The sequence below is a fragment of the Spermophilus citellus genome, assembly GCF_964194105.1.
Source record: "Spermophilus citellus genome assembly, chromosome: 15".
NCBI lineage: Eukaryota > Metazoa > Chordata > Mammalia > Rodentia > Sciuridae > Spermophilus > Spermophilus citellus.
In genome coordinates this window covers 29,314,827-29,339,718 of record NC_138195.1, presented here as the reverse complement: position 1 = coordinate 29,339,718, position 24,892 = coordinate 29,314,827, and the positions used below count along the sequence as shown (strand labels likewise).

The window sequence follows — 24,892 nt, the reverse complement described above, 5'->3', positions numbered from 1 at the left end:
AACTTTACCCTCCCAGAACCACTTTTTAAAGATAACTTTCATTAGCCATTGATGTGTCATTCCTGATACATATATCAAAACCTTTACACATACATACACTGATGTTTGAATATGCTAGTTTACTTTCAGAGTTTTATGTTTAGCATTTATTTTGAAATTAGCAGGACAATGTGCATTTCTACATATATATGCATGGTTATGGTTTTAAAATGATTACCTGAACGTGATTCATATATAGTTTTTTTTTCTCTCTTTGTTTCATGAATGAAGAAATTTAAAAGAATTTAAAAAGATAAAATTACTGTGACCTTTTCCACTTATGAAAAATAAACTAAAATTTCCCCCAACACATTGCTAAGCACTTTGGCATCTCTAAACTCTGATTGACTTAGGAGAACTGTACTTGCTGTATTTGTGATCTTCTTATACAGCAGAATAGAATCTCTTCCAATGTAAAATTACACTGTGTTCTATATTAGCCACAGGGAATTCTTGACTGCAGTATAATCCTTTGTGGCTGGGATTTATTGCCTGCTATGTTCCATCTATGCTACTAAGAGTTGCACAGGGAGCTAAAGTTGAGAGTGTCAATAACTCTAGGTGACCTAGTTATGTCTAATTTATAGGTACTTAGCATGACCAAGGGGGACTCAGTACATACTGCAGTTGATCCAGTTTGAAAAGACTGTGACCTTTCTGTCCCAGTGCAACCACTCAATGTAGAATTAGAAGTAGATATGGAATGGTTTTATATATCTCTCTTGAAATGTTTAGAAGAACATAATTCACTTGATTGTTTCCAAGAGTTGTGCTAGGGGCTAACAGCACAAATAATTATTCTGTTTTACTTTACAATTAAAATATATAGAACCTTTTAAAAAACATCTGTTAGTGCAAATGTTTTTAAACTATTAGTAAAGATAGAGGTCATTTAATTCAAATTATTTCCCAAAATCTTTTAAGATCTAGTCTTTTTAAATGGTCTTTTATCCTCTAGGTTGCATATTTTCAGTGATGAAGCTTGCTTGATAGGCTAGTACATTCTATTCTGTGCTATGTTGGATTAAGAGAAAACCTCTAATCATATTGAAACCATATGCTTTGAATGCATTTTATTCATTGTTCTTATTTCTGTTCTCTGAAACTATAATAAAGAAAAATATTAGTTTTTTTTAATAATACCATCTAGTTATCTGGAATTTTTTTTCATCATTCTCAAATTTTATAGTATATGCTCAGTGTTCAAACTTCACTTCCTCTAGTGAGCCACCATATTTGCAACTATATTTGTGTTAGGATTCAGCAGCCAGTTAAGGTGCTGATATATAAAATTAGCTTTTAAACATCAAAATTTTATTACATGTTTATATTAATATTCATAGTCATTTATTATATTTGAGAGATTACATTACTTCTATAACAAATTAGAGGATTTATGTTTACTAAGATAAAAAATTATCATTTTAACCCAATACTTTTAATTACTAAGATAACTTTGAGCCTTGCCTTTTGTTATTGATGTTTACATATATGTACACATATGTATTCTTTTAAGCTTTGTGATTTTCACAGATTTTATACATAACATTATATTTAATTTTTAAAAGTGAAATGAGGTAGATATCAGAACAGAACTCTGTGGTATCTAACTAGAGATAATCCTCTATACATTAATTATGCCTCAATTTATTATTTCTAAATACAGTAATTCAGGCATGTACAAATAAACTATCTTTTTTAGTGAACATAAAATATCTTGAAATAATTTCAACAATGCATTTCTTAAATTTAGGTGCAGTTTCTACAGTATTCTTCTCATTTGAAAAATGTGGCGCATGATATTTTTAATGAACATATCCCAGTGGTCACTGGTATATTTTTAATTTGGTTTAATTCAAATATCTAATAATTTATCTTATATTCCAAAATTATTAGCTCCTATTTTATACATTTTATTTTTTGTGTTTTGGGAGATTTAGTTTTTTAAATTTTTTTTGGCAAACACATAATGTTTTTTCATATTTGTGAAGTACAATGTGATATTTGGATTCATGTATATGTTTTGTAGTTATCAGTTCATGAAAATTATCCTAGACTTTGAAGACTAGTGGAAAATAAAGAAATAGAATGATTGATCAACAGGTACAATGTTATTGTTTAATAGGAGGAATGAGTTTTGATATTCTACGGCACAGCAGGGTAAATTTATTGAACAATAATGCATTGTATATTTCAACATAGTTACAAGAGATTTGAATGTACTCACCTAAAGAAATGATAATATAAAGATAATGGAAATTTATCTTTTTAGATATAAAAATGTAGTTTATATTCATCATAGGCTTTTATGTGCTCAGTTGGTATAATACCATATAATTTTTACAGTTCCATCATATTAGTGTAATTAATATCCCTGTTTTTAGAGTTCAACAAACTCAGCACAGATTGGTTTTTCAATTTTCCATGGATCATACAGTTAGTAGTTTCTGGAATTGGAATGAGAAGCCAAGTCAAATGACTTTGATAACATCCACTCATCTGTCCTAGGAACAATGCTAGTTAGTGGACGTAGTGACAGCTATTGGTAGAACAAAGCCTAAGGTTTTATGAGACAAAGGACACGAACTGAACTAAATATATAAAGTATATAATATTCCAACTTGTGGATGAGAAATGCAATGTGGAAAAGTAAATAATGGCATAGGAAGTTGAAAGGGAAAGGCAGGCTGGAGACACAGTATTTAAGATGGTACAGTCCAGATATATTGTTGCTGTTTTTGTTGTTGTTGTTGTTATTATTATTATTATTATTATTATTTTTGTATGAGGGATAGAACCCAGGGGTGATAATGCTATCCTGATAAAACTGAATTATTTAGAGACAGTTTTTTTAAGCTTAAAAGACATTTGCAGTCACAAAGAAAGAAATATTTTATAGTGTTCTGCCTCTGACTCTGGATTCAAACATGGCAGGTGTTCATCCCAGCCCCACAGGGACCTGAATCAACAAGTTCCACTTTAATGACACTTTCTCCCTTCAAAAAATTTATCATAAAAAAGTAATTAGGCAAGTGAGCATATATTTATATGTAGTATGTATTGAAATATTGTAATATTATTTATAATGACAAAATGGGTAGTTTTAAATCTCTCATTCTATTATTTTAAATAACATAAATTAAGCTACAAACTTATAAAGAAGAACTGTTAAATTGTATAACATAACTTTACAGTAGCATTACATAAAACTGCTTTAGTAAATCTCTATTAACAAACGAGATATTTGTGTGTGTGTGTGTGTGTGTGTGTGTGTGTGAGATAGGTATATATTCGGAAAAGGAAAAGATGAATAAAATGAGCATGTAACTGTGTTGAGTGAGAAAGTTTGGTTGGGTTGTGAGTGATGTTTCTTCTTTTGACTGTATTTTAATATTTATCAGTAAAGAGCATATATTATAATAAAAATTTACATGAACACTAATATTCACACAAACTCTTTTGTCCAAGGCTTTATTTATTAATGCATTTTTTATTAAAATTAGTTTATATCATTGCTTCTTTAACTTTTCTAGGGAAAAAATTGTTTTATCACATCTCAGCATTAGTTTTATGGTTATAAGCACCAGTAAAACTTGAAATGTAGCACTACTTGAAGCCCTATATCTGAGATACAAAAGTAAGCAATGAAGTTATTACAATTGTCCTCTCCAGTCTTTTGAATAATAGAAAGCCTGTCACGTTTTTAGATTATTCTAATTTGAAAATTATCAAGTATAAAAAATTGTATTGAATGAACATGTTTTGATAATGATGAGAAGTTTTAATTTCAGTTGGTTTTCACAAACTGTACCATCTACATTACAGCCACCAATGAACATCCACTCCATTGTGGTGCAAGTCCAATGTATCAACAAAAAAGTGGGCACCGTCATCTACCATGAAGTGAGAATTGTGGTGAGGGATAGGAATGACAACTCACCCACCTTCAAACATGAAAGCTACTATGCCACTGTGAACGAGGTCAGTTCCTGCCTGCTCTTTGTATCATTTTTGTTGATAGGTCAAACTAACTATATACTCTAAGTTTTGTTTTTAATAAGCTATTTCTTCATAATAATAGGCCTGTTTAGAAATACTAAGAAAACATTTTTAGGAATGGTATTTAGAAGAAATGTATTATGGGTGACTTCTGATGTGATTCACATTGCTATAGGAAAAGTTCAACTGACCCCCAAATTTTTCATTTTTGATCATCTTAGAAAATTTGGTGCCTGAATCTACTATATACTTACTGAAGCAAAATAGGATTTATTTATTCTCATCGTATGGCAGTGGTCTAATTATTTAGAGAGACAATTTTTTAAGCTTAAAAGGTATTGCTAATCACAAAGAAAGAAATGTTTTGTAGTGTTCTGCCTCTGACTGGATTCAAGGTGGCTGAGGTGGCTAAACTGGAAGGAAATATCTGAGATTCTGTTAATTTGAAGGTACTAATATAAATCACTACTGAATTCTTCTACAAAAATGCTGACCAAATTAGCAAACACCTTAAAAGCAATCTTCTTACTTTTATTAGAGAGGACTTTTATTATTGTTATGTGTTGTTTGGGTTGTTTGTTTGTTTTCCCCTTTGACTAAAATCCATGAGCCAAAATGTGTCTTAACTTTAAAACAAACAAACAAAAAACTGTTATTAATCTATTAAGTTTTGTTTAGCTCAATAAACCAGAAAATATTTTTAAAGTACTTCTAATGTCATTTATTATTTTTACTTTAGACACGTAGAAAAATAAATGGAATTAACATGATGATCCATATTTTAGCAGGTCACTTTTATCTCTGGGTTTTTTTATTTTAAAAAATACATGCCTACTTTATAGGAGAAAAATCAGTATAATTCGGTCATTAAACATACTATAAAGCCTTTAATCTTTTCATTCCCTTTGAAATTAATTAAATATCTTTTAGTTCAATATTTTTCAAATTATGTTACTTAACAAACTAAAAACTCCTATTTTAAGTGGCTTGACCAGGACAAACTTCAGGTTAGTAAATACTGAATATATTAAAGACATTTTGAACAGATTTCTACAGTAATGACAGTTGCTAATTGATTACCCTGTAATTAGTTTTAGATACTTATAAATGGTTCCTTTTAGCATTTGAATTGCAGCCTTTGAATTAGATTTGGCTTTGTCTGCTTGAGGGTTAAATTCATTTGAATATAAATTGACAGGTGAAGTATGTTAGGCAACTCATTGGAAAAGCTGTTCTTATATCACTTTGATTGCTTGTGGATCTTTGACTATAGTTCATTTTTTCTTACAGAAACTTATAATGCTTAATTTAAATTTTAAAGCATCATATGTTATTAGATTATTCTCACTCCCCTCTTCAACCTTTTCAGTGCCTTGTTGACGAATAACTTTCTCAAATACCATTCTAATCATGTCACTGTACTCTTCAGTAATTGTGTACTTTCTCAGGAAAAATACCACTTTTTTGGCATACCTTCAAGTTCTTGAAAAATATCACCATTATCAATATGTTCTTAATTTCACATTCTCTCTGATAATGCTCTATGCGTCTCAGAAAGACTTCCTCATATCCCAAGTTTCCATTTCTTGGGCTTTGTTCACACTGTTCATTGAGATCTTCCCTACCTTTCAATTCTCCCATTCATCTTTTATAATTTAACTTAGGACCTATTTTCCAGAAATTATCCTCCCTGACTTTTCATAATTATCACTCTTCAATGCCTCCAAATTTCTACCGTATCTGGATAAATGACAGAGAGATAAAATTCATGAACAAGTTAAGCATTTTATCTTAGTATTTTGAGAAGCCCAGTTTCCTTTCCAAAGCTGTTTCTATGTGGTTGAACCCATATGTTCCTTGCAATGCATTTCCCTATAGACATATGAAGCAATTTTATCCCATGCGTACCATAATTACAACTTCTAAGATTTTGCCCATATTGTCTCATATCTATTTTTGAAAAAAAAATCAAAACTGTATTTAAACCTGAAAACAATCACAAGAAAAAATAAAATTCAATTTCTCTCATATTTAGTTGAGTTGTTCTTGTAAGATTGGAAAACGCCACACCACACGACACAGATTACCAAAGAGTTTTTCCACTTTATTACAAAAGGCTGTGTGTTTATATAGGTCTAAGAGAGGTCGCAGGGCTGAGGTAGATAACAGGTCGCCCGTTTATTGGCAAGCTCTCCCATATGTCAGTTTCAGAGCCCAAGAAGCTAATTCTAATTGGGGCTAAGGCTTCCCACCAGCAGGGTTTGAACATTGGCGCCGGCGGGAACGTTTTCCCAACAGTTCTTCCATAGTGATAGTTCTTAGTTTAATTAACTTCAGTTTTTACAATCTGCCAATAATATTGTCTGTAAAATAAAATTAAATGAATTGGATTTACATTTTGCAAAATTGCAAGATATTTTTTTATATTTTCTCATTTAGTTCAAGCTATATAGTTAATTCAGTTAAGACTAGAAAGTTCCAAATTAAAGGGGGGGGGGGGACACTTCCCAGTTTGATAGATTGTTGGTGTCAAAATATTTCACACTTTATTAAAATACAAAAGAAGACAGGTATAAAGTCATTATCACAGATTTATCAAAGAAGCTTCCAAACTTAAATTCCTGATTAGTCATTTCACTTCAGTCTGTAGGAGAAAATTGTGGAGTACTAGCATCAATTGACTGTTAGTAAATTGGTCAGAAAATTGGGGATAATGCAAATCTTTTGTTCAGTCATCCCTTCGCTATTCATTAATAAGCATCTTAGTAGGCTAGCATAACTACTTTTATGTACCTGATATTAAAAATAAATATCAGAGTTGGCATTTATGGTATTATATGGTATTATAGCATATCAAAATTACAATCAGTACTTTTATTAAGCACATTAAATTCTATCCTCTTACACTCTTTGTAAACATATTATTTTATTAGTATGTCAAGAATTCACCAAAACATTATTAATTCCTTTATCTAAATGTCAAGTAAGGATTACAACAAGGTTTATAACTCCTTATTTATGAGAAAGATGTAAGACATAAGTATTTTTATTTCTCTGGGTAATTGAAGACTCTCAATTAATTTTGGACTATTGTATCATTAAGTAATTAGACTGACTGTTTTGAAGAACAAATTACACAGTAAAATTCTGATCATTCTTAAGCCATTTGTGGAAGATAAATCTTTCCTGACAGTGATGCCTTTAATAATGCATACAACCCACCCCCCAAAAAGTTATTTTTACATAATAATAAATATAAACAAGTAAAAATTCAAGCACCAGTTCAGTAAATAATTTATAGTAAACATCAGATTTTATTAAATTAAGAAGTATACTGAAAATGAAGAAATAGAGATAGTCAATATTAGCTGCCTTTCAAGATGTTTAATTAAAAGGAGAAGGAGAAATTGAGTGGTAGCCAGGAGATGAAATGAGGCACAAGTTAGAATTTAAAGGAAGAAGAGAATAGAGGACATTTTAATACAGGCCAAGTAACACATAAAAATGAACATTTCTTCCAGGTGCAATGGTGCAAGCCTGTAATCCCAGCACTTCAGGAGGCTGAGGCAGGAGGATTGCATGTTCAAAGCCAGCCTCAGCACAAGGGAGGTGCTAAGCAACTCAGTGAGAACCTATCTGAGTAAAATACAAAAACGGACTAGGGAAGTGGCTCACTAATTAAGTGTCCCTAAATTCAATTCCTGGTACCCCTCTCAACCAAAAATTAACATTCCTAAAAATCAAATGTTGACTTGTTTAACATTATTTCATATGAAATTATATATGTAAGGAAAGTACTTCAATTCAATAGAGACTATAAATGACAAAGATACAGCTAGCCTCATAATCAATGGGAATCAACTGAAATAATTTTCTAAGACTACAAACAAAACAAGATTATCCACTTTTACCACTCTTAAATTTAACATAGAATTGGAAATTTTAGCCAGAAAAATAAGGCAAGAGAAAGGAATAAAGGGCCTCTGAATAAGAAAGGAAGATATAATATTATTTCTGTTTTCAGATGACATGACTTTATATATAGAAAAACCTAATGATACTACCAAAAATCCCTGTTAGAACTGACCAACAAATCCAGTAGGTTTTAAAGGTAAAAAATGAAAATGCAAAATCCTATAGCATACAACACGATAAACTTGTTGGGGAAGAAATTAATATCATTTAAAATAGACACAAAAGTAATACAATATCTAGACATAAATTCAAGGAAATTAAAATTTTAACACCTCAATGAAAATAATTAAAGAGAACACAAAGAGAATGGAAGAACCTTATATTCTCATTGATTAGAGGTATTAATATTTTCAAAATGTCCATAATACCCAAGCAATACAAAGATTCAATACAATTATAAAATATGAATAATCTCCCTCACAGTATTTTTTATATTTCGTAAATAATATGAAACCATAAACAAATCTGAGTACCATGAGCAATCTTGACCAAAGAGAACAAAGATGCAGATGTCATAATATAGGGCCTCAAAAATACTACAAACCAAAAAACATTGTATTGGCATTAAAACTGACATGTAGCATAAAGATAGAGAATAGAGAACCTAGAATAAATCCAAAATATACCTTGAAGAAAGTATAATCTCTTTAATAGATGGTGCTGGGGGAAACAGAAATCCATACATAGAAGAATTAAACTAGACCTCGTCTCTTATTATAAAAAAAAAAAAAAAAATCAACTACAAATGGACCAAAGGCCTAAAGGTAACACACAATATCAAATTACAAGAAGAAAACATAAGGTAAACAATTCAAGATGTCAGTATAGCAATGATTTTTTTATAATATCCCCAAATCACAGGCAATAAAAGCAAAAATTGATATACGAGTCTATATCAAACTAAGAATCTTCTACACAGCAAAATAAAAAACACAGTGAAGAGACAACTAACATGATATGTTAAAATATTTGAAAACTATCTGTCAAGGTATTATTTGTAGAATATACAAGAACTGCAAAACACTCAAAATCAAAAGAAAAAAGAACAAATTAATTCAAAATGTGGGAAATAACATGAACAGCCATTTCTCAAAATAATGTATAAGAAAAATATTCAACACCACTAATCATCAGGGAAAAACTCAAACCTTAATGAGAATAGTTTTTTTCTACTTAGAATAGCTATAGTATAAAAGAAAGTAATAATAATAATGACAACAACAACAAGGATGTGGAGAAATGAAAAATCCACACACTGCTAGTGGGAATGTGGATTAGTATAGTCACTTTGGATAAATTATAAACAAAACTACTTTATGATCTAGCTGTCTCACTACTGGGTATAGATCCAACAGAAATAAAATCAATATACCAAATATTTGCCTATGCTGCCATGTTTGTTGCAGCACTATTCACTATAGCCAACAGACTATATGGAATAGACTAATGTGTCTATACATGGATGAATTGATAAAGAAAATATGGTATAATACACTCTCTCATCATTATTGAGTCTTACAATAATGGAATTCTATAATTCATAGCAAATGGACAGAACTAGAAGACATTATGTTAAGTGAAACAAACCTGGCACAGAGAGACAAATACCATGTGTTCTCACTCACATGTAGAAGATTACAAAGCTGATTTTATAATAATTGCAAGTAGGATGCTGGTAGTTAAATTCTGGAAGGATAGTGGGGAGAAGAGAGAGATAAGTTGGATAACAGGTACCAAAATCCAGCTACTGTGTTCTACAGTTCACAAGAATGTAGTGTCTGTTTTATGAGTAATAAGAAGAGAGGACTTTTAAAAGTTCCCGCCACAAGGAAGTGATAAGTGTTTAAGGAGATGAAAGGGCTAATTACCCTGAATTGACATTCCACACTGTGTGCATGTATTAGATTATCACATTGTACCTCATGAACAGGTATAGTTATATGTCAATCAAAACAAAGGAAGTAAGTTTCTCTGGTTAGGGTCAGAGAGAGACAAGGTAAAAACTGAGGCAGAAGGAGAAATTAAAAAGAACTGAAGAATGAGAAAGACAGCCATGGTTGTGGGCTTTGAAGATGAATGGAGCTATAAGCTTGGGAGTGCAACCAACAAAACAGGCTGAGAAGAAACGTCACTGGGGCCCTATCCAAGGCTCAGTTCTCTTAGACATTAATGGCTAATTAATTAATTATTTCAAGCCATAATTGCAGTGAGCTTGGAAACAGAACAGTACACTCCTTGATTTCAGTTTGTTGAGAGCTACCAATGACTTCTGACTGAAATGTATGACAGCAAATTAAGTCACTTAAATTGTATTATTTTCTAATGGCAATAATAGAAATGAATGTAAATGTTCTCTCAGTAACAGATAAAACAGCAAAAAAATAACTGTAAGAAAATGAAAAATTGGAACAATGAAATTAGTAAAATTGATTTGTACCCAAGAACTAAAGAGTTCATTCCTTTTAAGTACATGGACTATTTACAACAATTCATTCAAAAAGACCTCTTGAGAAACGTATCCTGAAGGGTTGAAATTATACCAAATATATTTTATAAATACCATATAGCTAAGTTTAAAATAAAAAAAGAAAACACATAAAACTTCCCATATATTTAGGAAAGGACATATAGATTACATTATTTACAAATGGTGTCACTGTATCTGTAGAAACCCACAGTATTTAGAGAAAAAGTATTACAATTTAAAGTGAGTTCACCAAGTATGCTGGAAACAAAGACAATATATTTTAAAGGATTTAAAAAAAATTAATAAACCAGCAACCAATAGAACATGAATTTTCAAAGTGAACCACTGATCATAGTTTTTATCAAAATGGAGTTTTAATTATATCTTTTTATTTTAAATTTAGTTGAAAGAAAAATAATACTTTCATATTTTGGTCACTATGTGGAGTTCCCACAACATTGATACATTGTAGTAGTTGAGTAAATTAGCCCAATTACTTTGGAAGTATGTTTATAGTATCTACAATAAAATGATCAAGTACAGATCCTATGACTCACAAATTCTACTCTTCTGTACCCACTCCCACTATAAATGTATAGAAAGATGCATTGAGGATATAATGTGGTAGCCACAAACTGGACACAATCTATTATGGTTTAGATATGAGGTATCCCCCAAATCTCACATATGATACAATACAAGAGGATTTGGAGGAGAAATTATTGGGTTATAGCCTTAACCTAATCAGTGAATTAATCCCTAATGGGAATAACTAGAGGGAGGTTGGGTGTGGCTGGAGGAAGTGGTTCATTGAGGGAGTAGCTATGGGGCCTATATTTTGCATCTAGAGAGTGGAGTCTCTCTGCTTCCTGAACCTCATGTGAGCTACTTGCTTCTGCCATGGTCTTCTGCCATGATATTCTACCTCACTTGAGCCCCGAGGAATAGAGCTGGACTTCTATAGATTAAGACCCCTGAAACTATGAGCCCTCCAATAAACTTTTCTTCCTCTATGATTGTTCTTATCAGATCTTTTAGTCACAGTGGTGAAAAAGCTGACTAAAACACAATCCAAATGTCCAATGATACTCAAGTCAGTTTACCATTTGTTAGTTGCATTTATCTTTAAAAAAAAAAAACAAACATTTTATTTTGTCTTCTCTGTGCTCAATTTCTCATGTGATAATGAGACTATTAAAATACTTACCTCATAGGGTTTATTGACTATATCTATTAAATAAAAAGTAAAATAATCCCATAGTTTTCTAGTGTAGAAGACTCGCATGTCTTGTAATTATTTCAATGGACATCTGAAGATGTTTTTCTTTATACCACATATCTACATCTGATATAATATATGTATTTGCTTCCTTCATAATGTCTATCTCTTTAGAATCAAATCTACAGTAAAGCTTGCAATGTTTTCATTGAGTAAAAGAGTATGTGACACATTGTAAAAGTTCTATAATATAATTACCAGGGAATTATGAATGGCACAATCTTGAAACAGAAAAGTATTACTTAACATTCTTATTTAGTCTGATGGTGGCTGAGAAAGAGTGAGAGAGAAAACAAGTTTGTTTTAACTTAAATTCTGAATGAAGTTCATATGTGGTAAAAGTTTTAAATAAATAAATAAATGCTTTTTGGATCATTGTAATACACAGTTCAAAACAACTGTGGTGACAAACAAAAAGAAACTTTTTCAATATTTGGTAAATATGAACTATATGAATTATGGTCCTTTTACATAACTCCTGGGGGGAAATTATATATTTATTTATGATAGAACTATTATACCACTTGAGAATTTTTACCCTACTTTTCATGTCCCAGAAAAACTAAGATCATATTGATTAAGCAACATTAATATGAGTCCCCTTTGACCAAATGTCCCTGTTGTTTTCTTTATGAAATTTTTCTACACACACAGCTTTATGAGACTCAATACAAATGGTCCTGAGAGCTTCACAGTCAGTTTAGTAAATCTGTGTTTGATCAAGTTCTATTTCTTTTAGTTCTTAACAGCATGAAACGTTAAAGGATGCCTCATAAATCTAAATTTAAAATGCCATTTACAATTTAGAAAGGTGATTGTTAGCAGATGAAGTAGCCTTGGGTTTCAGAATAATAAAATTGGGTTAGTAGATATTGACATTACAATTATGTTGCAAACTTTTTTATGTATAATAATTTTAGTATTTATTTTCATACTCCTTAGGGATTAGAAATAATCATAAGGCCTGAACTACATACCAGACCAATTTTTTTCACTTTTTTTGTCCCAAATCTGTTTATTGTAAGATTGTTGTATAAATGTTCTTGTCAAATTTAGTGGCATCATCTGTCCTAATATTAGAAGAAATAAAGGAGACTATCATGATCATTTAATTTTAGTTATTATCACTACTTAAGGGCATTGTGTGGCAATCAAAGTCAAATTGTGTTTTTTTCTGAAATAGTTCATTTAAAACTTACACAAATTATAAATACACTTAAACTATGTGTGTTTATTGTTTTCATATTACAGATGAGTAAGTGTAGGTATAGTGAAGAATTGGTTAATTTACTTAAGATTTCATTGTTAATAAGGAACAAATCTAAGCCAGAAATCAAGGGAGACTCATTTTAAAACCAGGAGCCTTATCACCACATTGTATAAACATATTAGGCAAGAGAATGATAGAAATAAGATACATGGAGAAAATTCCATGAAATTTTAAAAATTTATGTTTCTGCCCCCATGTCACTCTGAAAGAGTGAATAATTAAGGTCATTTATATGAGTACATATTAATGCTAACTTCAAAAACAAGTTGAAGTTGTTCACTTGGTCTAAATTTCACCTTGATTCACAGTTTCGTAAACTAGCCAAGCACTGGGTAGAGTGTTTATAAGAAAAGAGAACAGTCTTTAAATCCTTGTGACCTAGGTTCTGATATTAGAATGATTGTTTCTTATCTATATAATCATGAAAAAATCATTAATTTATACTAGCCTTAATTTCCCCTACAAAAAATTAATAATCTTGTTTGTAGGATAATTGAAAATTAAAGCATATAGAGAAGGCAAAGTAATATACCTTGGCCGGTATTAAATAGTAACAAAAATTTCATCTTCTATTGAGCAATTTCCACTTTCACCCAAATATGCTTCCCAGCATATTAATTCTCAAATTAAATATACCTGAATATTTTTACTCATGAAGCATTTATTCCTGATGAAATTATTTATTCAATTTTATTTTTATTTCTACTACCTTCTTTTTTATGATAACTGTATGGCACAAGATCATTAAACTATCACTGCTAGCAATTCAATTTTTTAAAGCATTTTAAAAATGATAAGCATATGATAAAATGAAAAAGTTAAATCCTATACACACACACAAACACACACACACGCACACACACACAACCTATGGGCACCTAAAAACTTTAATAAATCAACAAATGTTCTGTTTTTCATTCTCTTCAGATTTTGTGAGATTAATAACCAGAAAACTCTCTTTGATGCTCAAGAGGGAATACTATAAAATGATTTTTATATATGACATAATGATTATGGAATACAGATTAGCTTATAGGATGCTCATAGCTTCAAATCTGGATGGATAATAAAACAAGATTTTAAAAATATAAGAAGTTGTTATATATTATATATGTTTTAAACACATATAAAACCTTTAATAACTTCTGTATAAAATTTTCAAAAGTTCATAAAGATATCTATAATGTAATGAAATGATACGCATCTAAAGATGGCATTCCATAGGGGGTATTTTATATTTGTAGGAATCATGTGCTGATGTAATTAGGAATTTTATTTTACTCTGATTTAAATGCTATTATGCTTATTTATCCTGACATGTTCTAAACATGTCCTGCAAAAGTATCTTATTATACTGTGCTTAATTCAAAAAACTACTGGGCTCTAAAATCTTTTAGATTTATTTTTAAATTTTAAAATAATGGTTAAAATATTTTAATGATCTTATCAATCTGTAGGAACTAAAAGTTGAATTTCAGTCAAATTAAAACACAAAACTGCATAAGAATCTTTCTCTTTTGCTTTCTCTATTTAAGATACCTTAATTTTCCCCCCATTTTTATCGTTGCATTATAGATGTATGTATTGATGGTATTTTTTTGTTACATATTTACATGCACACAATATAACAACACACTTTGGCCAACATTACTCCCCAGCATTTACTCCTCTCTTCCTGCCTCCTACCCCTTAGTCCTCTTCCCTCTAGAGATCTCCCTTTGATTTTTAGGAGTTCCACCACCACCTTTATTTTTCGTTTTCTTCTATAGCTTCTACATATGAGACAAAACACAGAACCCAACTTTATGGCTGAATAAAGCTCCATTGTGTATATTTACCACAGTTTCTTTATCCATTCATCCACTGATGGCCATCTAGGATGGCCATTGTGAATTGTGTTCCTATAAATATGAGTATTCATGTATCCTATAGTACAATAACTTTAATTCTTAAGAGTACATACCAAGAATGCTATAGTTGAGTTATATGGTGGATCAAGACTTAATCTTTTGAGGAGATTCCATACTGATTTTCATAGTAGTTGTAGTAATATACAGTCCTACTATCAGTGTACAAAAAGTGTTGCTTTTTCTTCACATCCTCTCCAGCATTTATTATTATTTGTTTTCTTTATGACTGCCATTTTGACTAGTATGAGATGAAATCTTGATGTAGTTTTTATTTCATTTTCCTAATTGCTAATGATGTTGAATATTTTTTTTTCTGGTATTTGTTGGCCATTTGTATTTGTTCTTTTGAGAGTTGTCTGCTTATTTTCCCATTAATATTGGGTCATTTGATTTTTGGTTTAAAGTTTTTTGGCTCTGTATATATTCTAGATATTAACCCTCCATCCAAAGAGTAGCAAGCAACGATTTTCTCTTATTCTGTAGGTTCTCTCTTCACATTCCTACTTGTTTCCTTTGCTGTGCCATTTATGAACTCTTGGCATTATTTCCTGAGCTTTAGGTGTTCTGTTTAGAAAATCATTGCCTGCTCCTAAAAGGTGAAATATTGACCCTATGTTTTCTTATAGGAGTTGCATAGTTTCTGGTCTTTGATTGATTTTGAGTTAATTTTTGTGCAGGGTGAGAGATGAGGATCTAGTTTCATTTTTCTCCATATGGATAATCAGTTGTCCTAGTACCAATTTTTTAAAAGGCCATCTTTTCTACAATGTATGTTTTTGTTACATTTGCCAAGGTCAGATGACTGTATCTGTGTGGGTTTGTCTCTGTGTTTTCTATTCTATGCCACTTATTTATGTATGTGTTTTTATGCCAGTACCATGCATTATTTGTTACTATAGCTCTGTAGTATAGTTTGAAGTCAGGTATTGTGTTGCTTCTAGCATTTCTTTTTGGACTTAAAATTGTTTGCTACATTTTGGGTATATTAGTCCAAATACATTTTAGAGGACTATTTTTTCTAGTTCTGTGAAAAATGTCATTGGTATTTTGTTGGGGTTAGCATTGAATGTGTATATTGTTTTTGGTAGTATGTCCACTTTAAAAATATTAAATCTGCCTATTCATTAACATGGAAATTCTTTCCATCTTCTGAGGTCATCTTTAATTTCATTCTTCAGTATTCTTTTTTTTAATATTTATTTTTTAGCTTTAGTTGGACACAATATCTTTATTTTTTGTTTTTATGTGGTGCTGAGAATCGAACCCAGTGCCTCATGCATGCTAGGCAAGCGTGCTACCACTTGAGCCACATCCCCAGCCCCTCATTTTTCAGATTTCTATAGTTTTTACTATTGAGAGATCTCACTTTCTTGGTTAGGTTTATTCCTAGGGTTGGTTGGTTGGTTGGTTTCTTTAGGAGCTCACAGTTTCACAGTTTCAGATGTGATGTTAATCCAGAGAAGGCTGACTCCATCCCTCAGGTTGAGGCAGGACATCATGGCAGAAGACTAAGGCAGAGGAAAACAGTTCACATGAAGATCAGAAAGATGATGTGAAATGTTACTTAGGACCTCACTAAGTTGCCAAGGCTGGCCTCAAACTTGTAATCTTTCTACTTCAGTTTCCTAAACCCTGTGGTTAAAAGAATGCACCATTGTTTCTGGATAATAGTTTATCTTTGATAGAATATATTCCAAATTGCATCAATTCAGATTAGCTGTAAAACATATGCTGTTATATGCAAATTTTGTTTCTTCTTTCATTCCCCTTATCTTTTTTTTTATATTTCACATATGTGTCAATTTTATTCTAATTTCATAGATATTTTTTTTTTGATTGTTCAAAACATTACAGAGCTCATGATATACCGTCTTTCATACATTAGACTCATTTGGGTTTTGAACTCCCATTTTTACCCCCAGATACAGATTGCAGAATCACAACTGTTACATACTCACAATATTACATAATGGCATATTAGTGACTGTTGTATTCTGCTTCCTTTCCTATCCCCTACTATCCCCCCTCCCCTCCCCTCCCCTCCCATCTTCCCTCTCTACCTCCTCTGCTGTTGTTCAATTCTCTCCCCTTTTTCCCCCCCTCCCCCTTGCCCCTCATAACCTCTTATAATTTTGTGTATCATTGAAGGTCTCCTACCATTTCCATATGCTTTCCCTTCTCTCTCCCTTTCTCTCCCCCCATTCGTCTTTGTTTACTATTAGTCTTTTCCTCATGCTCTTCCTTCCTGTCCTGTTCTTAGTTGCTCTCTTTATATCAGAGAAGACATTTGGCATTTGTTTTTTAGGGCTTGGCTAGCTTCACTTAGCATAATCTGCTCTAATGCCATCCATTTCCCTGAAAATTCTATGATTTTGTCATTTCTTAGTGCTGCATAATACTCCATTGTGTATAGATGCCACATTTTTTTATCCATTCATCTATTGAAGGGCATCTAGGTTGGTTCCACAGTCTAGCTATTGTGATTTGTGCCGCTATAATCATTGATGCGGCCGTGTCCCTATAGTGCGCTCTTTTAAGGTCCTCAGGGAATAGTCCGAGAAGGGTGATAGCTGGGTCAAATGGTGGATCCATTCCCAGCTTACCCAGGAATCTCCATACTGCTTTCCAGAAGTATTTATAGCTAAGTAATATTTTAAAAGAATGATAGCATTTTCAATAATATATTTCACAGTGTTTAAGAAGGAATCCTTTGATATCAGATAATCTGTGCCATAGACCTACTCACTAATCATTAGACTTATGAGATTAGGCCTAAGCTGTCATAGCTCATTATTTCTTAACTAAAGTTAATATAATAATAACAAATGATATAAACTTATATTAAGGATTATAAGAGATAATGCTTTTAAGGTACTTAGTATAGGAACTGACCAACTTTTCTTGCAGGTTACCCCAGCCTTGGAAATATTCTTTAAAAACAGTCATGTATCTGAAAAACAAATAGTCCCCACATAGCAAATTCAAGATTGAGAGTCCAGCTTTTTCTCACAATGATGAAATTTTATTCTCTCTTATGTATCTTTTTTTTTTTTACTTTTCCTACCTAGTTCTCTCAGTTTGGTGTCTTTGTTTCACATTTCATCAATATTGTGTCATCTTCCATTTAATATGTATTTTTGAACATTTGTTCTTATCAAAGTCATTCTGGCAGAAAAGGGAGCATAACAATGTGATTTCATACAAGATTTTAAGTATTTTTATATGTTTTGCAAATGTTTTCATTAAATATCCAGTATTTATAATTCTTAGACATTTATAAATTAAGGGTAGAATTAGTAATTTTTCACATAAATTATATACACTTTTTAGAAACATAGCCCATGGAATTTACTGGAACTTAAGGGCATTTCCCATTCACAGAATTCCCTTGAATGGACAGTTTTGGTATTTAATTTACAGCTTAGAAAAGCATCTCAAGGAAGAAGAAATAGGACATATCTGCTATTAGAACTGATGAATTCAGTTGAGTTGCTAAAAAATCAACATACAAAAATTAGCAGTATTTTATATACCAATAATGATTGACCTTGTTGTAAAGGAAATTAAAAAACAGGGAAGAAATTGAAACTGCAAATAAACCAGAAATGAAAAGTAAAATAGAATATTCTTACTCAAAATTTTCACAAATTAAAAAGGGGTCCTCATACAGGAGAGATTTGGAAAGGCAGAGGGAGGGGTGATGGATAAAAGTTAAATAACAGGCTCCAAAAAAAACTGCTGGAAATGAGTCCATTCTGGTCTCTAAGTGCAGTAGGGTAACCAGGGTAACTATTGCTTTTATTAATATATGATATATTTCAAAATAAGTAGAAGAATATTAAAGCTCCCAACACATAGAAATGATTAACTTTTGAGGAAATGAAAATACTATTATACTGACTCAATCATTTTGCATCGTATCAAATTATCATACTCTACAGAATAGATATATACAAATATTATCTGAATAAAAATAGATAATATGTTGATATTTTCAAAAAATAATTGCAAATCAAAATTTAAAAATATAAACAAAGCAAGAAAATAAAGCTAGATACAAAATAGTACAAATTATGGCAGACCAAGAACAGGAAAAAATAGACACATTGAAAAAAAAAAAGTGGTTGTATCTAGGATGATTGTCTCTGAAAGACAGAGGGAACTTTATGGAGTGAGAGAAATATTATTCATTTTGTTTAAGGTGGTTTTTACATGGGTGTGTGTAATGTAAAGACCACCTTAAACAATCTGAATATATAAAATATGTTTTATTTTACGTTAATTTTATTTCAATGACTTAGTATTACCTTGACTAAAGTACCACTCTTTTTTTTGTTTTCATTTTGATTTTATTAAATTACTACAAGATAACTTCTACTGAATGTGAATTCAATGGTGAGTATTATTAATGATCAATTCTAGAAGATTTAAAACCGAATTCAATTGGAGTTAATTTGCACAAATGCTTGAGTAAAACAAACATTGTATTGAAGAGTTAATGTGAAACCAACATTATGATCACAAAAACATTGATTTGGCCTATAAATTATCATAGGTTCAGAGATGATATAATTTAATTATTGTGAGAAAAATTAAAGTTCAGTCATTTCCTGCTAATTACTGCCCGTTTACAAATTCAATTCTGAATTTCACTGGTAGAAATTCCCTGGATTTCAAATTTGTCAATGTTTCTGATGCATATTTTTAAGTCAGGGATGATTTGTAAGTAAGAATTCATAAAGTTATTTTATTGGAGGATGAAGTCAAGGTGTGAAGTATAGTTGAGGATGAGTCTTTTCAGACTTGAAAAGATAATTAGTATGGTAATGGTCATCATACCATGCAATGTAATTGAGAGGACCCTAAAGGTATGTGTAGAGGAGAAAAGAAAACAATGTCTAATCATTTGAAAAATGGGTCAGTTTTCTGGAAGTACATAAATTAGTGTTTAGAAATTTTCAACAATTTGTATAATGATTATGGGATCACTGTGAGTAATCTCCAAAGGATCATGGAGTATGATTGAAGTACCAGAGAATTGTATGGCCTGTGTTGCAGTTAAATCAGCAACTGCTCTTCCACAGAATGCCAAATAGTAGGTACATAGACCTAGATCAGTCAGAATCCTGGGAATCTAATCCTTACTTCTTAAAAACCAAATATACAATTATACTTCTTCTCTGAAAAGAAAATAGGGTCAAGGATATATTAATCAGAGTTCTTAAGAGCAGAAAAAAAGAACCAGTATTTTATACAAATACACATATACACATGCACAGTTGTGTCTCATTATCCTTAGGGAACTGTTTCCAGGACACCCAGCAAAAACCAAAATCTACAAATGCTCGAGTGGTATTGTATTTAAATATAATTAATGCATATCTTCTAATTTAAATTATCTCTAGATTTTTATGATATTTATGAAATCTGCATACATTATAAATACTTTTATACTTTATTGAGTCAGGAATAATGACAAGGAAAAAAGTCCACACATGCTCAACACAGACACAAACATTTTTTTTTCCCAAATTTTTCCATTGACAGCTAATTGGAGCCACAGATATGTAACTCTCAGATATAAATGGCTGACAGTATCTATATTTATTTTTATCTGTATCTCCCTCTACAACTATATCTATCTACCTGTTATTCTGAGAAAGAGAGAAAAAGAGGAAGATCTACTCATTATAAGGAACTGGCATATGCAATCGTGGAGGCTAAAAAGTCCCAAAGTCCAGTTGGCAAACTAGATACCTGGGAAAACCAATGGTACAATTCTGGTCTGAGTCTGTAGACCTGAAAAACAAGAGATTTGCCGGTCAGAGGGCAGGAGGAGGTGATGTAGTGTTGAAAAAGTCAAACTGAGTAAGAAATCTCTCCCTTACTCAGTATTTTTTTTTCTTGTTAGGGCTTCAATACATTGGAAGAGGCCGGCCCACACTGGGGAATGCAATTAATCTACTTTATTCAGACTACTTTCACAAGTGTTAATCCCACTCAGAAACATTCACATATATACTCAGGTGAATGCTTAGCCAAATATCTGGGTACTGCATGGCTAAATTGATGCTAAAAATTAATTATGCTCTTGGTGTCCTGGGGCAAAGGCCCCAGTCCCAGTGGTTCCAAAAGGCTAGTCTTGGTCACCCATCTCAATCATCAATCAAAGAGACAATTAGTGGAGAACCATAGGAAACAATCTTTAATCAGCAAGATCATTCTAGAAAGAAAAGGTGTTGCTAAGAGCCACAGCCAAGTAATATGATGCATGGCATTTTTGGTTGAAAGGTGCCAGCAAGCCATTGAGATGATATGATTATGTTAAGATCTGCATTCATATGGATATTGGACTCCTGCTGTCCCCACCTCGGCCTGGACTCCTGGAGAGTTCCCATTGGTTGGGGGAAGTACAGTAAGAGGGAATTCCGGAGGAGGGAGTTCCTGTTGCTGTCTGGGAGAACGCTGCATGGGTCGGTTGGCAATCTTCCAGCGAGCCTAAGGGGCATTAGCAGCAGTTTCAAAAATAAAGTTTGTTCCTGCTTGAGTGGCTCATGATTTTGAGCCCAGCCAGACTGCGGCAAGGTGTGGGTGTACGAGGACCAAAGATCTGTCTTCAAAAAAGTGATAAAAACTTTGAAGTTTTACATAAAAGAAAAAAAATAGGCAAGGATTAAGGGTTGCATGGCTGGAAGTTAGCTAGCTGGTAAATTAGGTTATGTTGGTCAGGCCATGATCTGGTTGGTCATTATCTTAGGAAATGTTTTGCGGAGCTCTAGGATGGTCATTATTATTTAAAGGAGCTCATTGGTTCCATGATGGAATGACTGTGGGGGCAGTTCATTTCCATCATGGGAAGATTATTCCTGCCTGGGGGGGGGGGGCGAAATTTCATCATGGATGATGTTTACACACACTTGCTTGAAGAAGTTTCAGTCTCTTGTCATCAGGATGTTTGTAGACCAGGCCTGTTGTTTCCTGGAATCCAAAGTAAATCCAAAGAAGAAAGGTGCTGGGGCGGGGAGTGAGGCAACATTAAAAATGGAGTCAGGGAGTCAGAGAAGGTCAAAAGGAATTGTTGAAGTCAGTGACTGACCCCTCCTTCAATTAAAGAAAAAAAAAAGTTGAACTCATGTCATACAAATGCAAGATACAAATTATAAAATTGAGATCTCATTTCTAATTAAAAAGGAAGGTATCTCCAGTTTTACTAGTATCAATAATTGTACGGAATATCATCATCTGTTGGATTTTCTTGAGAGATTGGCATGAAATGGCTATGTAATACTATAAATTGTATAAATAATATTGAAAATTGAAAAACTAATGAGCATTTGACAAATAATCCTGTTTCACTAAAGGTAGCACTCTCATTTGATAATGTCTATCAGTAAAAATATAGTACCTGCTGTCTTGATAACAATCTGTCATTAAATCATTATTATATGATAAACATCATGTAATGCTTAGTTCTATTTCAGTTTATTTAAATACCCATGACCCTTCAGATGTTCTCTTTCTTTTTGTGTGGAAGGGAAGAGGACCAGAACACTTGGATTCTTGAAGAAACATATTAGTAACTAGCATCTCATCAATTTCATTTTAAATAATCCTTTCAGGATAGCTTTTTCTTAAGTAAGTTTCCAAAACTAGATAACATTATTTTTTATGATTTTTTTCTAGTTGAGATGATATTATTTAAATTACTTTGTTACATAAAAACACTCTTCAAATATTATAGTAAGCATATGTAAGAAGATCAACTTTGCAGATTTACTACCACAATGTCAGAAGATCATTACTACCCACCTATACAGTGGTGTTGATGTCACAGACATTATTGAATCAGCAAGTATATACTTTCAACACAGTATGATGATTTTTAAAGTGTTTTCTATCATTTATTCTTCTCAATATTTTATTTAAACTGAGCAATATAACATTTATTTGCTAAATACAAAGTTGTTCTATTTGAATGTGCTTTCTACTATATCCTCTTATATTTTATTTACTAAAATTCTACACATTTTCTTCAAAGAAAAGTAGCAAGAACACAGGAAGAACTATCTTCATGCAGGATTTTCTCCATGGAAGCAGGGAAATAAGCATAAATTTTGTTGGAACTGAGCTGCCAGACCCCAGCTCAGCCTATTGCAGACTAAAACTTAATGAATGGGTAGGAGTTTCTTTTAAAAAGAGGTTTCTCAAGGTGCTGGGAAAAGCCAAACAGGGGATATGAAACAATGTTCTGATATCATGACCTTATGATGGGCTTATTGTATTAAAATGTGAAGAAATGATGATAATTTTCAGTCTCAAAAATGAAATACGACATACAAGTGTGAAAAAATATTTGAGTTTCTATTGTTAAGCCAGTTTCTATGTTAGTTGCTAAGAGAGATAAAAGAAAAAATAAAATATTGTCTAAAGTTAAAGAGTTGTGATGTACAGATAGCAGTCTCTGTGGACAGATTCTTTTTATTTCTCTTTATTTAATACTTTGTTAGTTATGTAAAAATTGTCCTGGTGTATGTCCATTTAGCTATGTGCTTTCTGTCACTTCTTTTAATGTATTTTTTTGCTGTCATGTTAGTTAGCAGTTTTGAGATATAGCACTTAGGAGATGTTACCTATTAAACATGGGGTAGGTCTTGTTGTGCAGTTTTCTTACAGTAGAAAGTAGATCTGAAAGATATGAATGACACATTGATAGAGCTCCTTTCAAATATTGCTGGTCAATTGCCTTTTGTCAGAAGTTTAGTGTGAAGAAAATACAGCAAAGAAAAATACTTAACATGACTTTATTAGTAAGAACATTCCATATTTAATTACTAGTCTATACCATCTCACCTAATTTCATTTTTCTTTACTAGTTGCTGTAATGAAAACTCTTTGTTTTAAAGGGAATGCTCTTATACACAATGCCCTACTGTGATACCAATTTCATGTTTATTTTATACTGGCATACTATTCCTTGGAATTTTTTCTACATTTTGTGGTTTTCAAAGAAATTCATAAGGATATATATATATATATTGTTCTTGGTTTTTATTTTTATTTTTTGCATTTGTTTCATAATAAGTGGGAAGTGCTCATGTTGTACCTTTGTGATTAAATAGCATATTTGTCATTTCAAAAATATTTTCTATATTTCTTGCTATGTCTGGTTGAATCAAAATGCATTTTTGAAAGTTCCTTAAAAATCACTATTTTTATGTCCAAAATTTTGCTTAAAAATTTAAGACGGACTAGAAAAAAAAGTCATTTTGATAGATAAGAGGAATAGAAATTTCAACACTAACACTATGTCAGGTATACAACATATTTAGAATGCACTATGCCACATATTGTGCTAGATCATTTACCTATATTTTATTTTTAATTTTCCCACATGGACATTAGAAAATCAAGAACAAAATTGGGTTGTACAAACAAAGGAAGAGGAAACATGTACTAGAAAAACAAACAAAAAAATGTTGACTACAATATTTTGTTGTTTGCTTAACTTTTTGTTAAAGAAAATTTTAAGCATATACAAAGGTTAATGCTCATTATTCAGCTTCAAGAATTATCAGCTCTGGACAAACTTGTTTTATTCATATCCCCTACCCAGTAAGATTTTGAAGCAAATCTTAGATATATCATTTTATGTAAAAACATTTCAGTATTTATATTCAAATTATAAGGACTCATATTAAGTCTTTCAATTAAGGACTAGTGGAAATATAACATAGTAGCAAAAATTAAAGACATCATAATTATTTACCTCAGTGAATTCTCCAAAGTAAACTCCTAAGTATTACCACAAATCTGCTCACAAATGTTGCTACTGTCAGATCTTAGGAAGGATACCTTCTACAGTCACTGAACCCTTACAAAGGACATCCTCATGTCTCACCCTATTATTAGTTTTGCTAGTTGTGAACACTAGTATAAATGCAATCATGCAGCAT

General features: G+C 31.7%; 1 protein-coding gene across 12 annotated transcripts in view; it reads left to right on the top strand.

The window, feature by feature from the left end:
- The window catches only part of PCDH15 (protocadherin related 15), a gene marked incomplete at both ends in the record, with an annotated part of 726,342 nt that overhangs the window by 289,444 nt on the left and 412,006 nt on the right, over window positions 1–24,892 (top strand). For all 12 annotated transcript variants that reach the window (XM_081268810.1, XM_081268808.1, XM_081268818.1 and 9 more), the window contains one exon: window positions 3,865–4,020. In XM_081268810.1, the coding sequence (XP_081124936.1) occupies window positions 3,865–4,020 (156 nt within the window). The remainder of the gene's footprint in view (window positions 1–3,864; window positions 4,021–24,892) is intronic.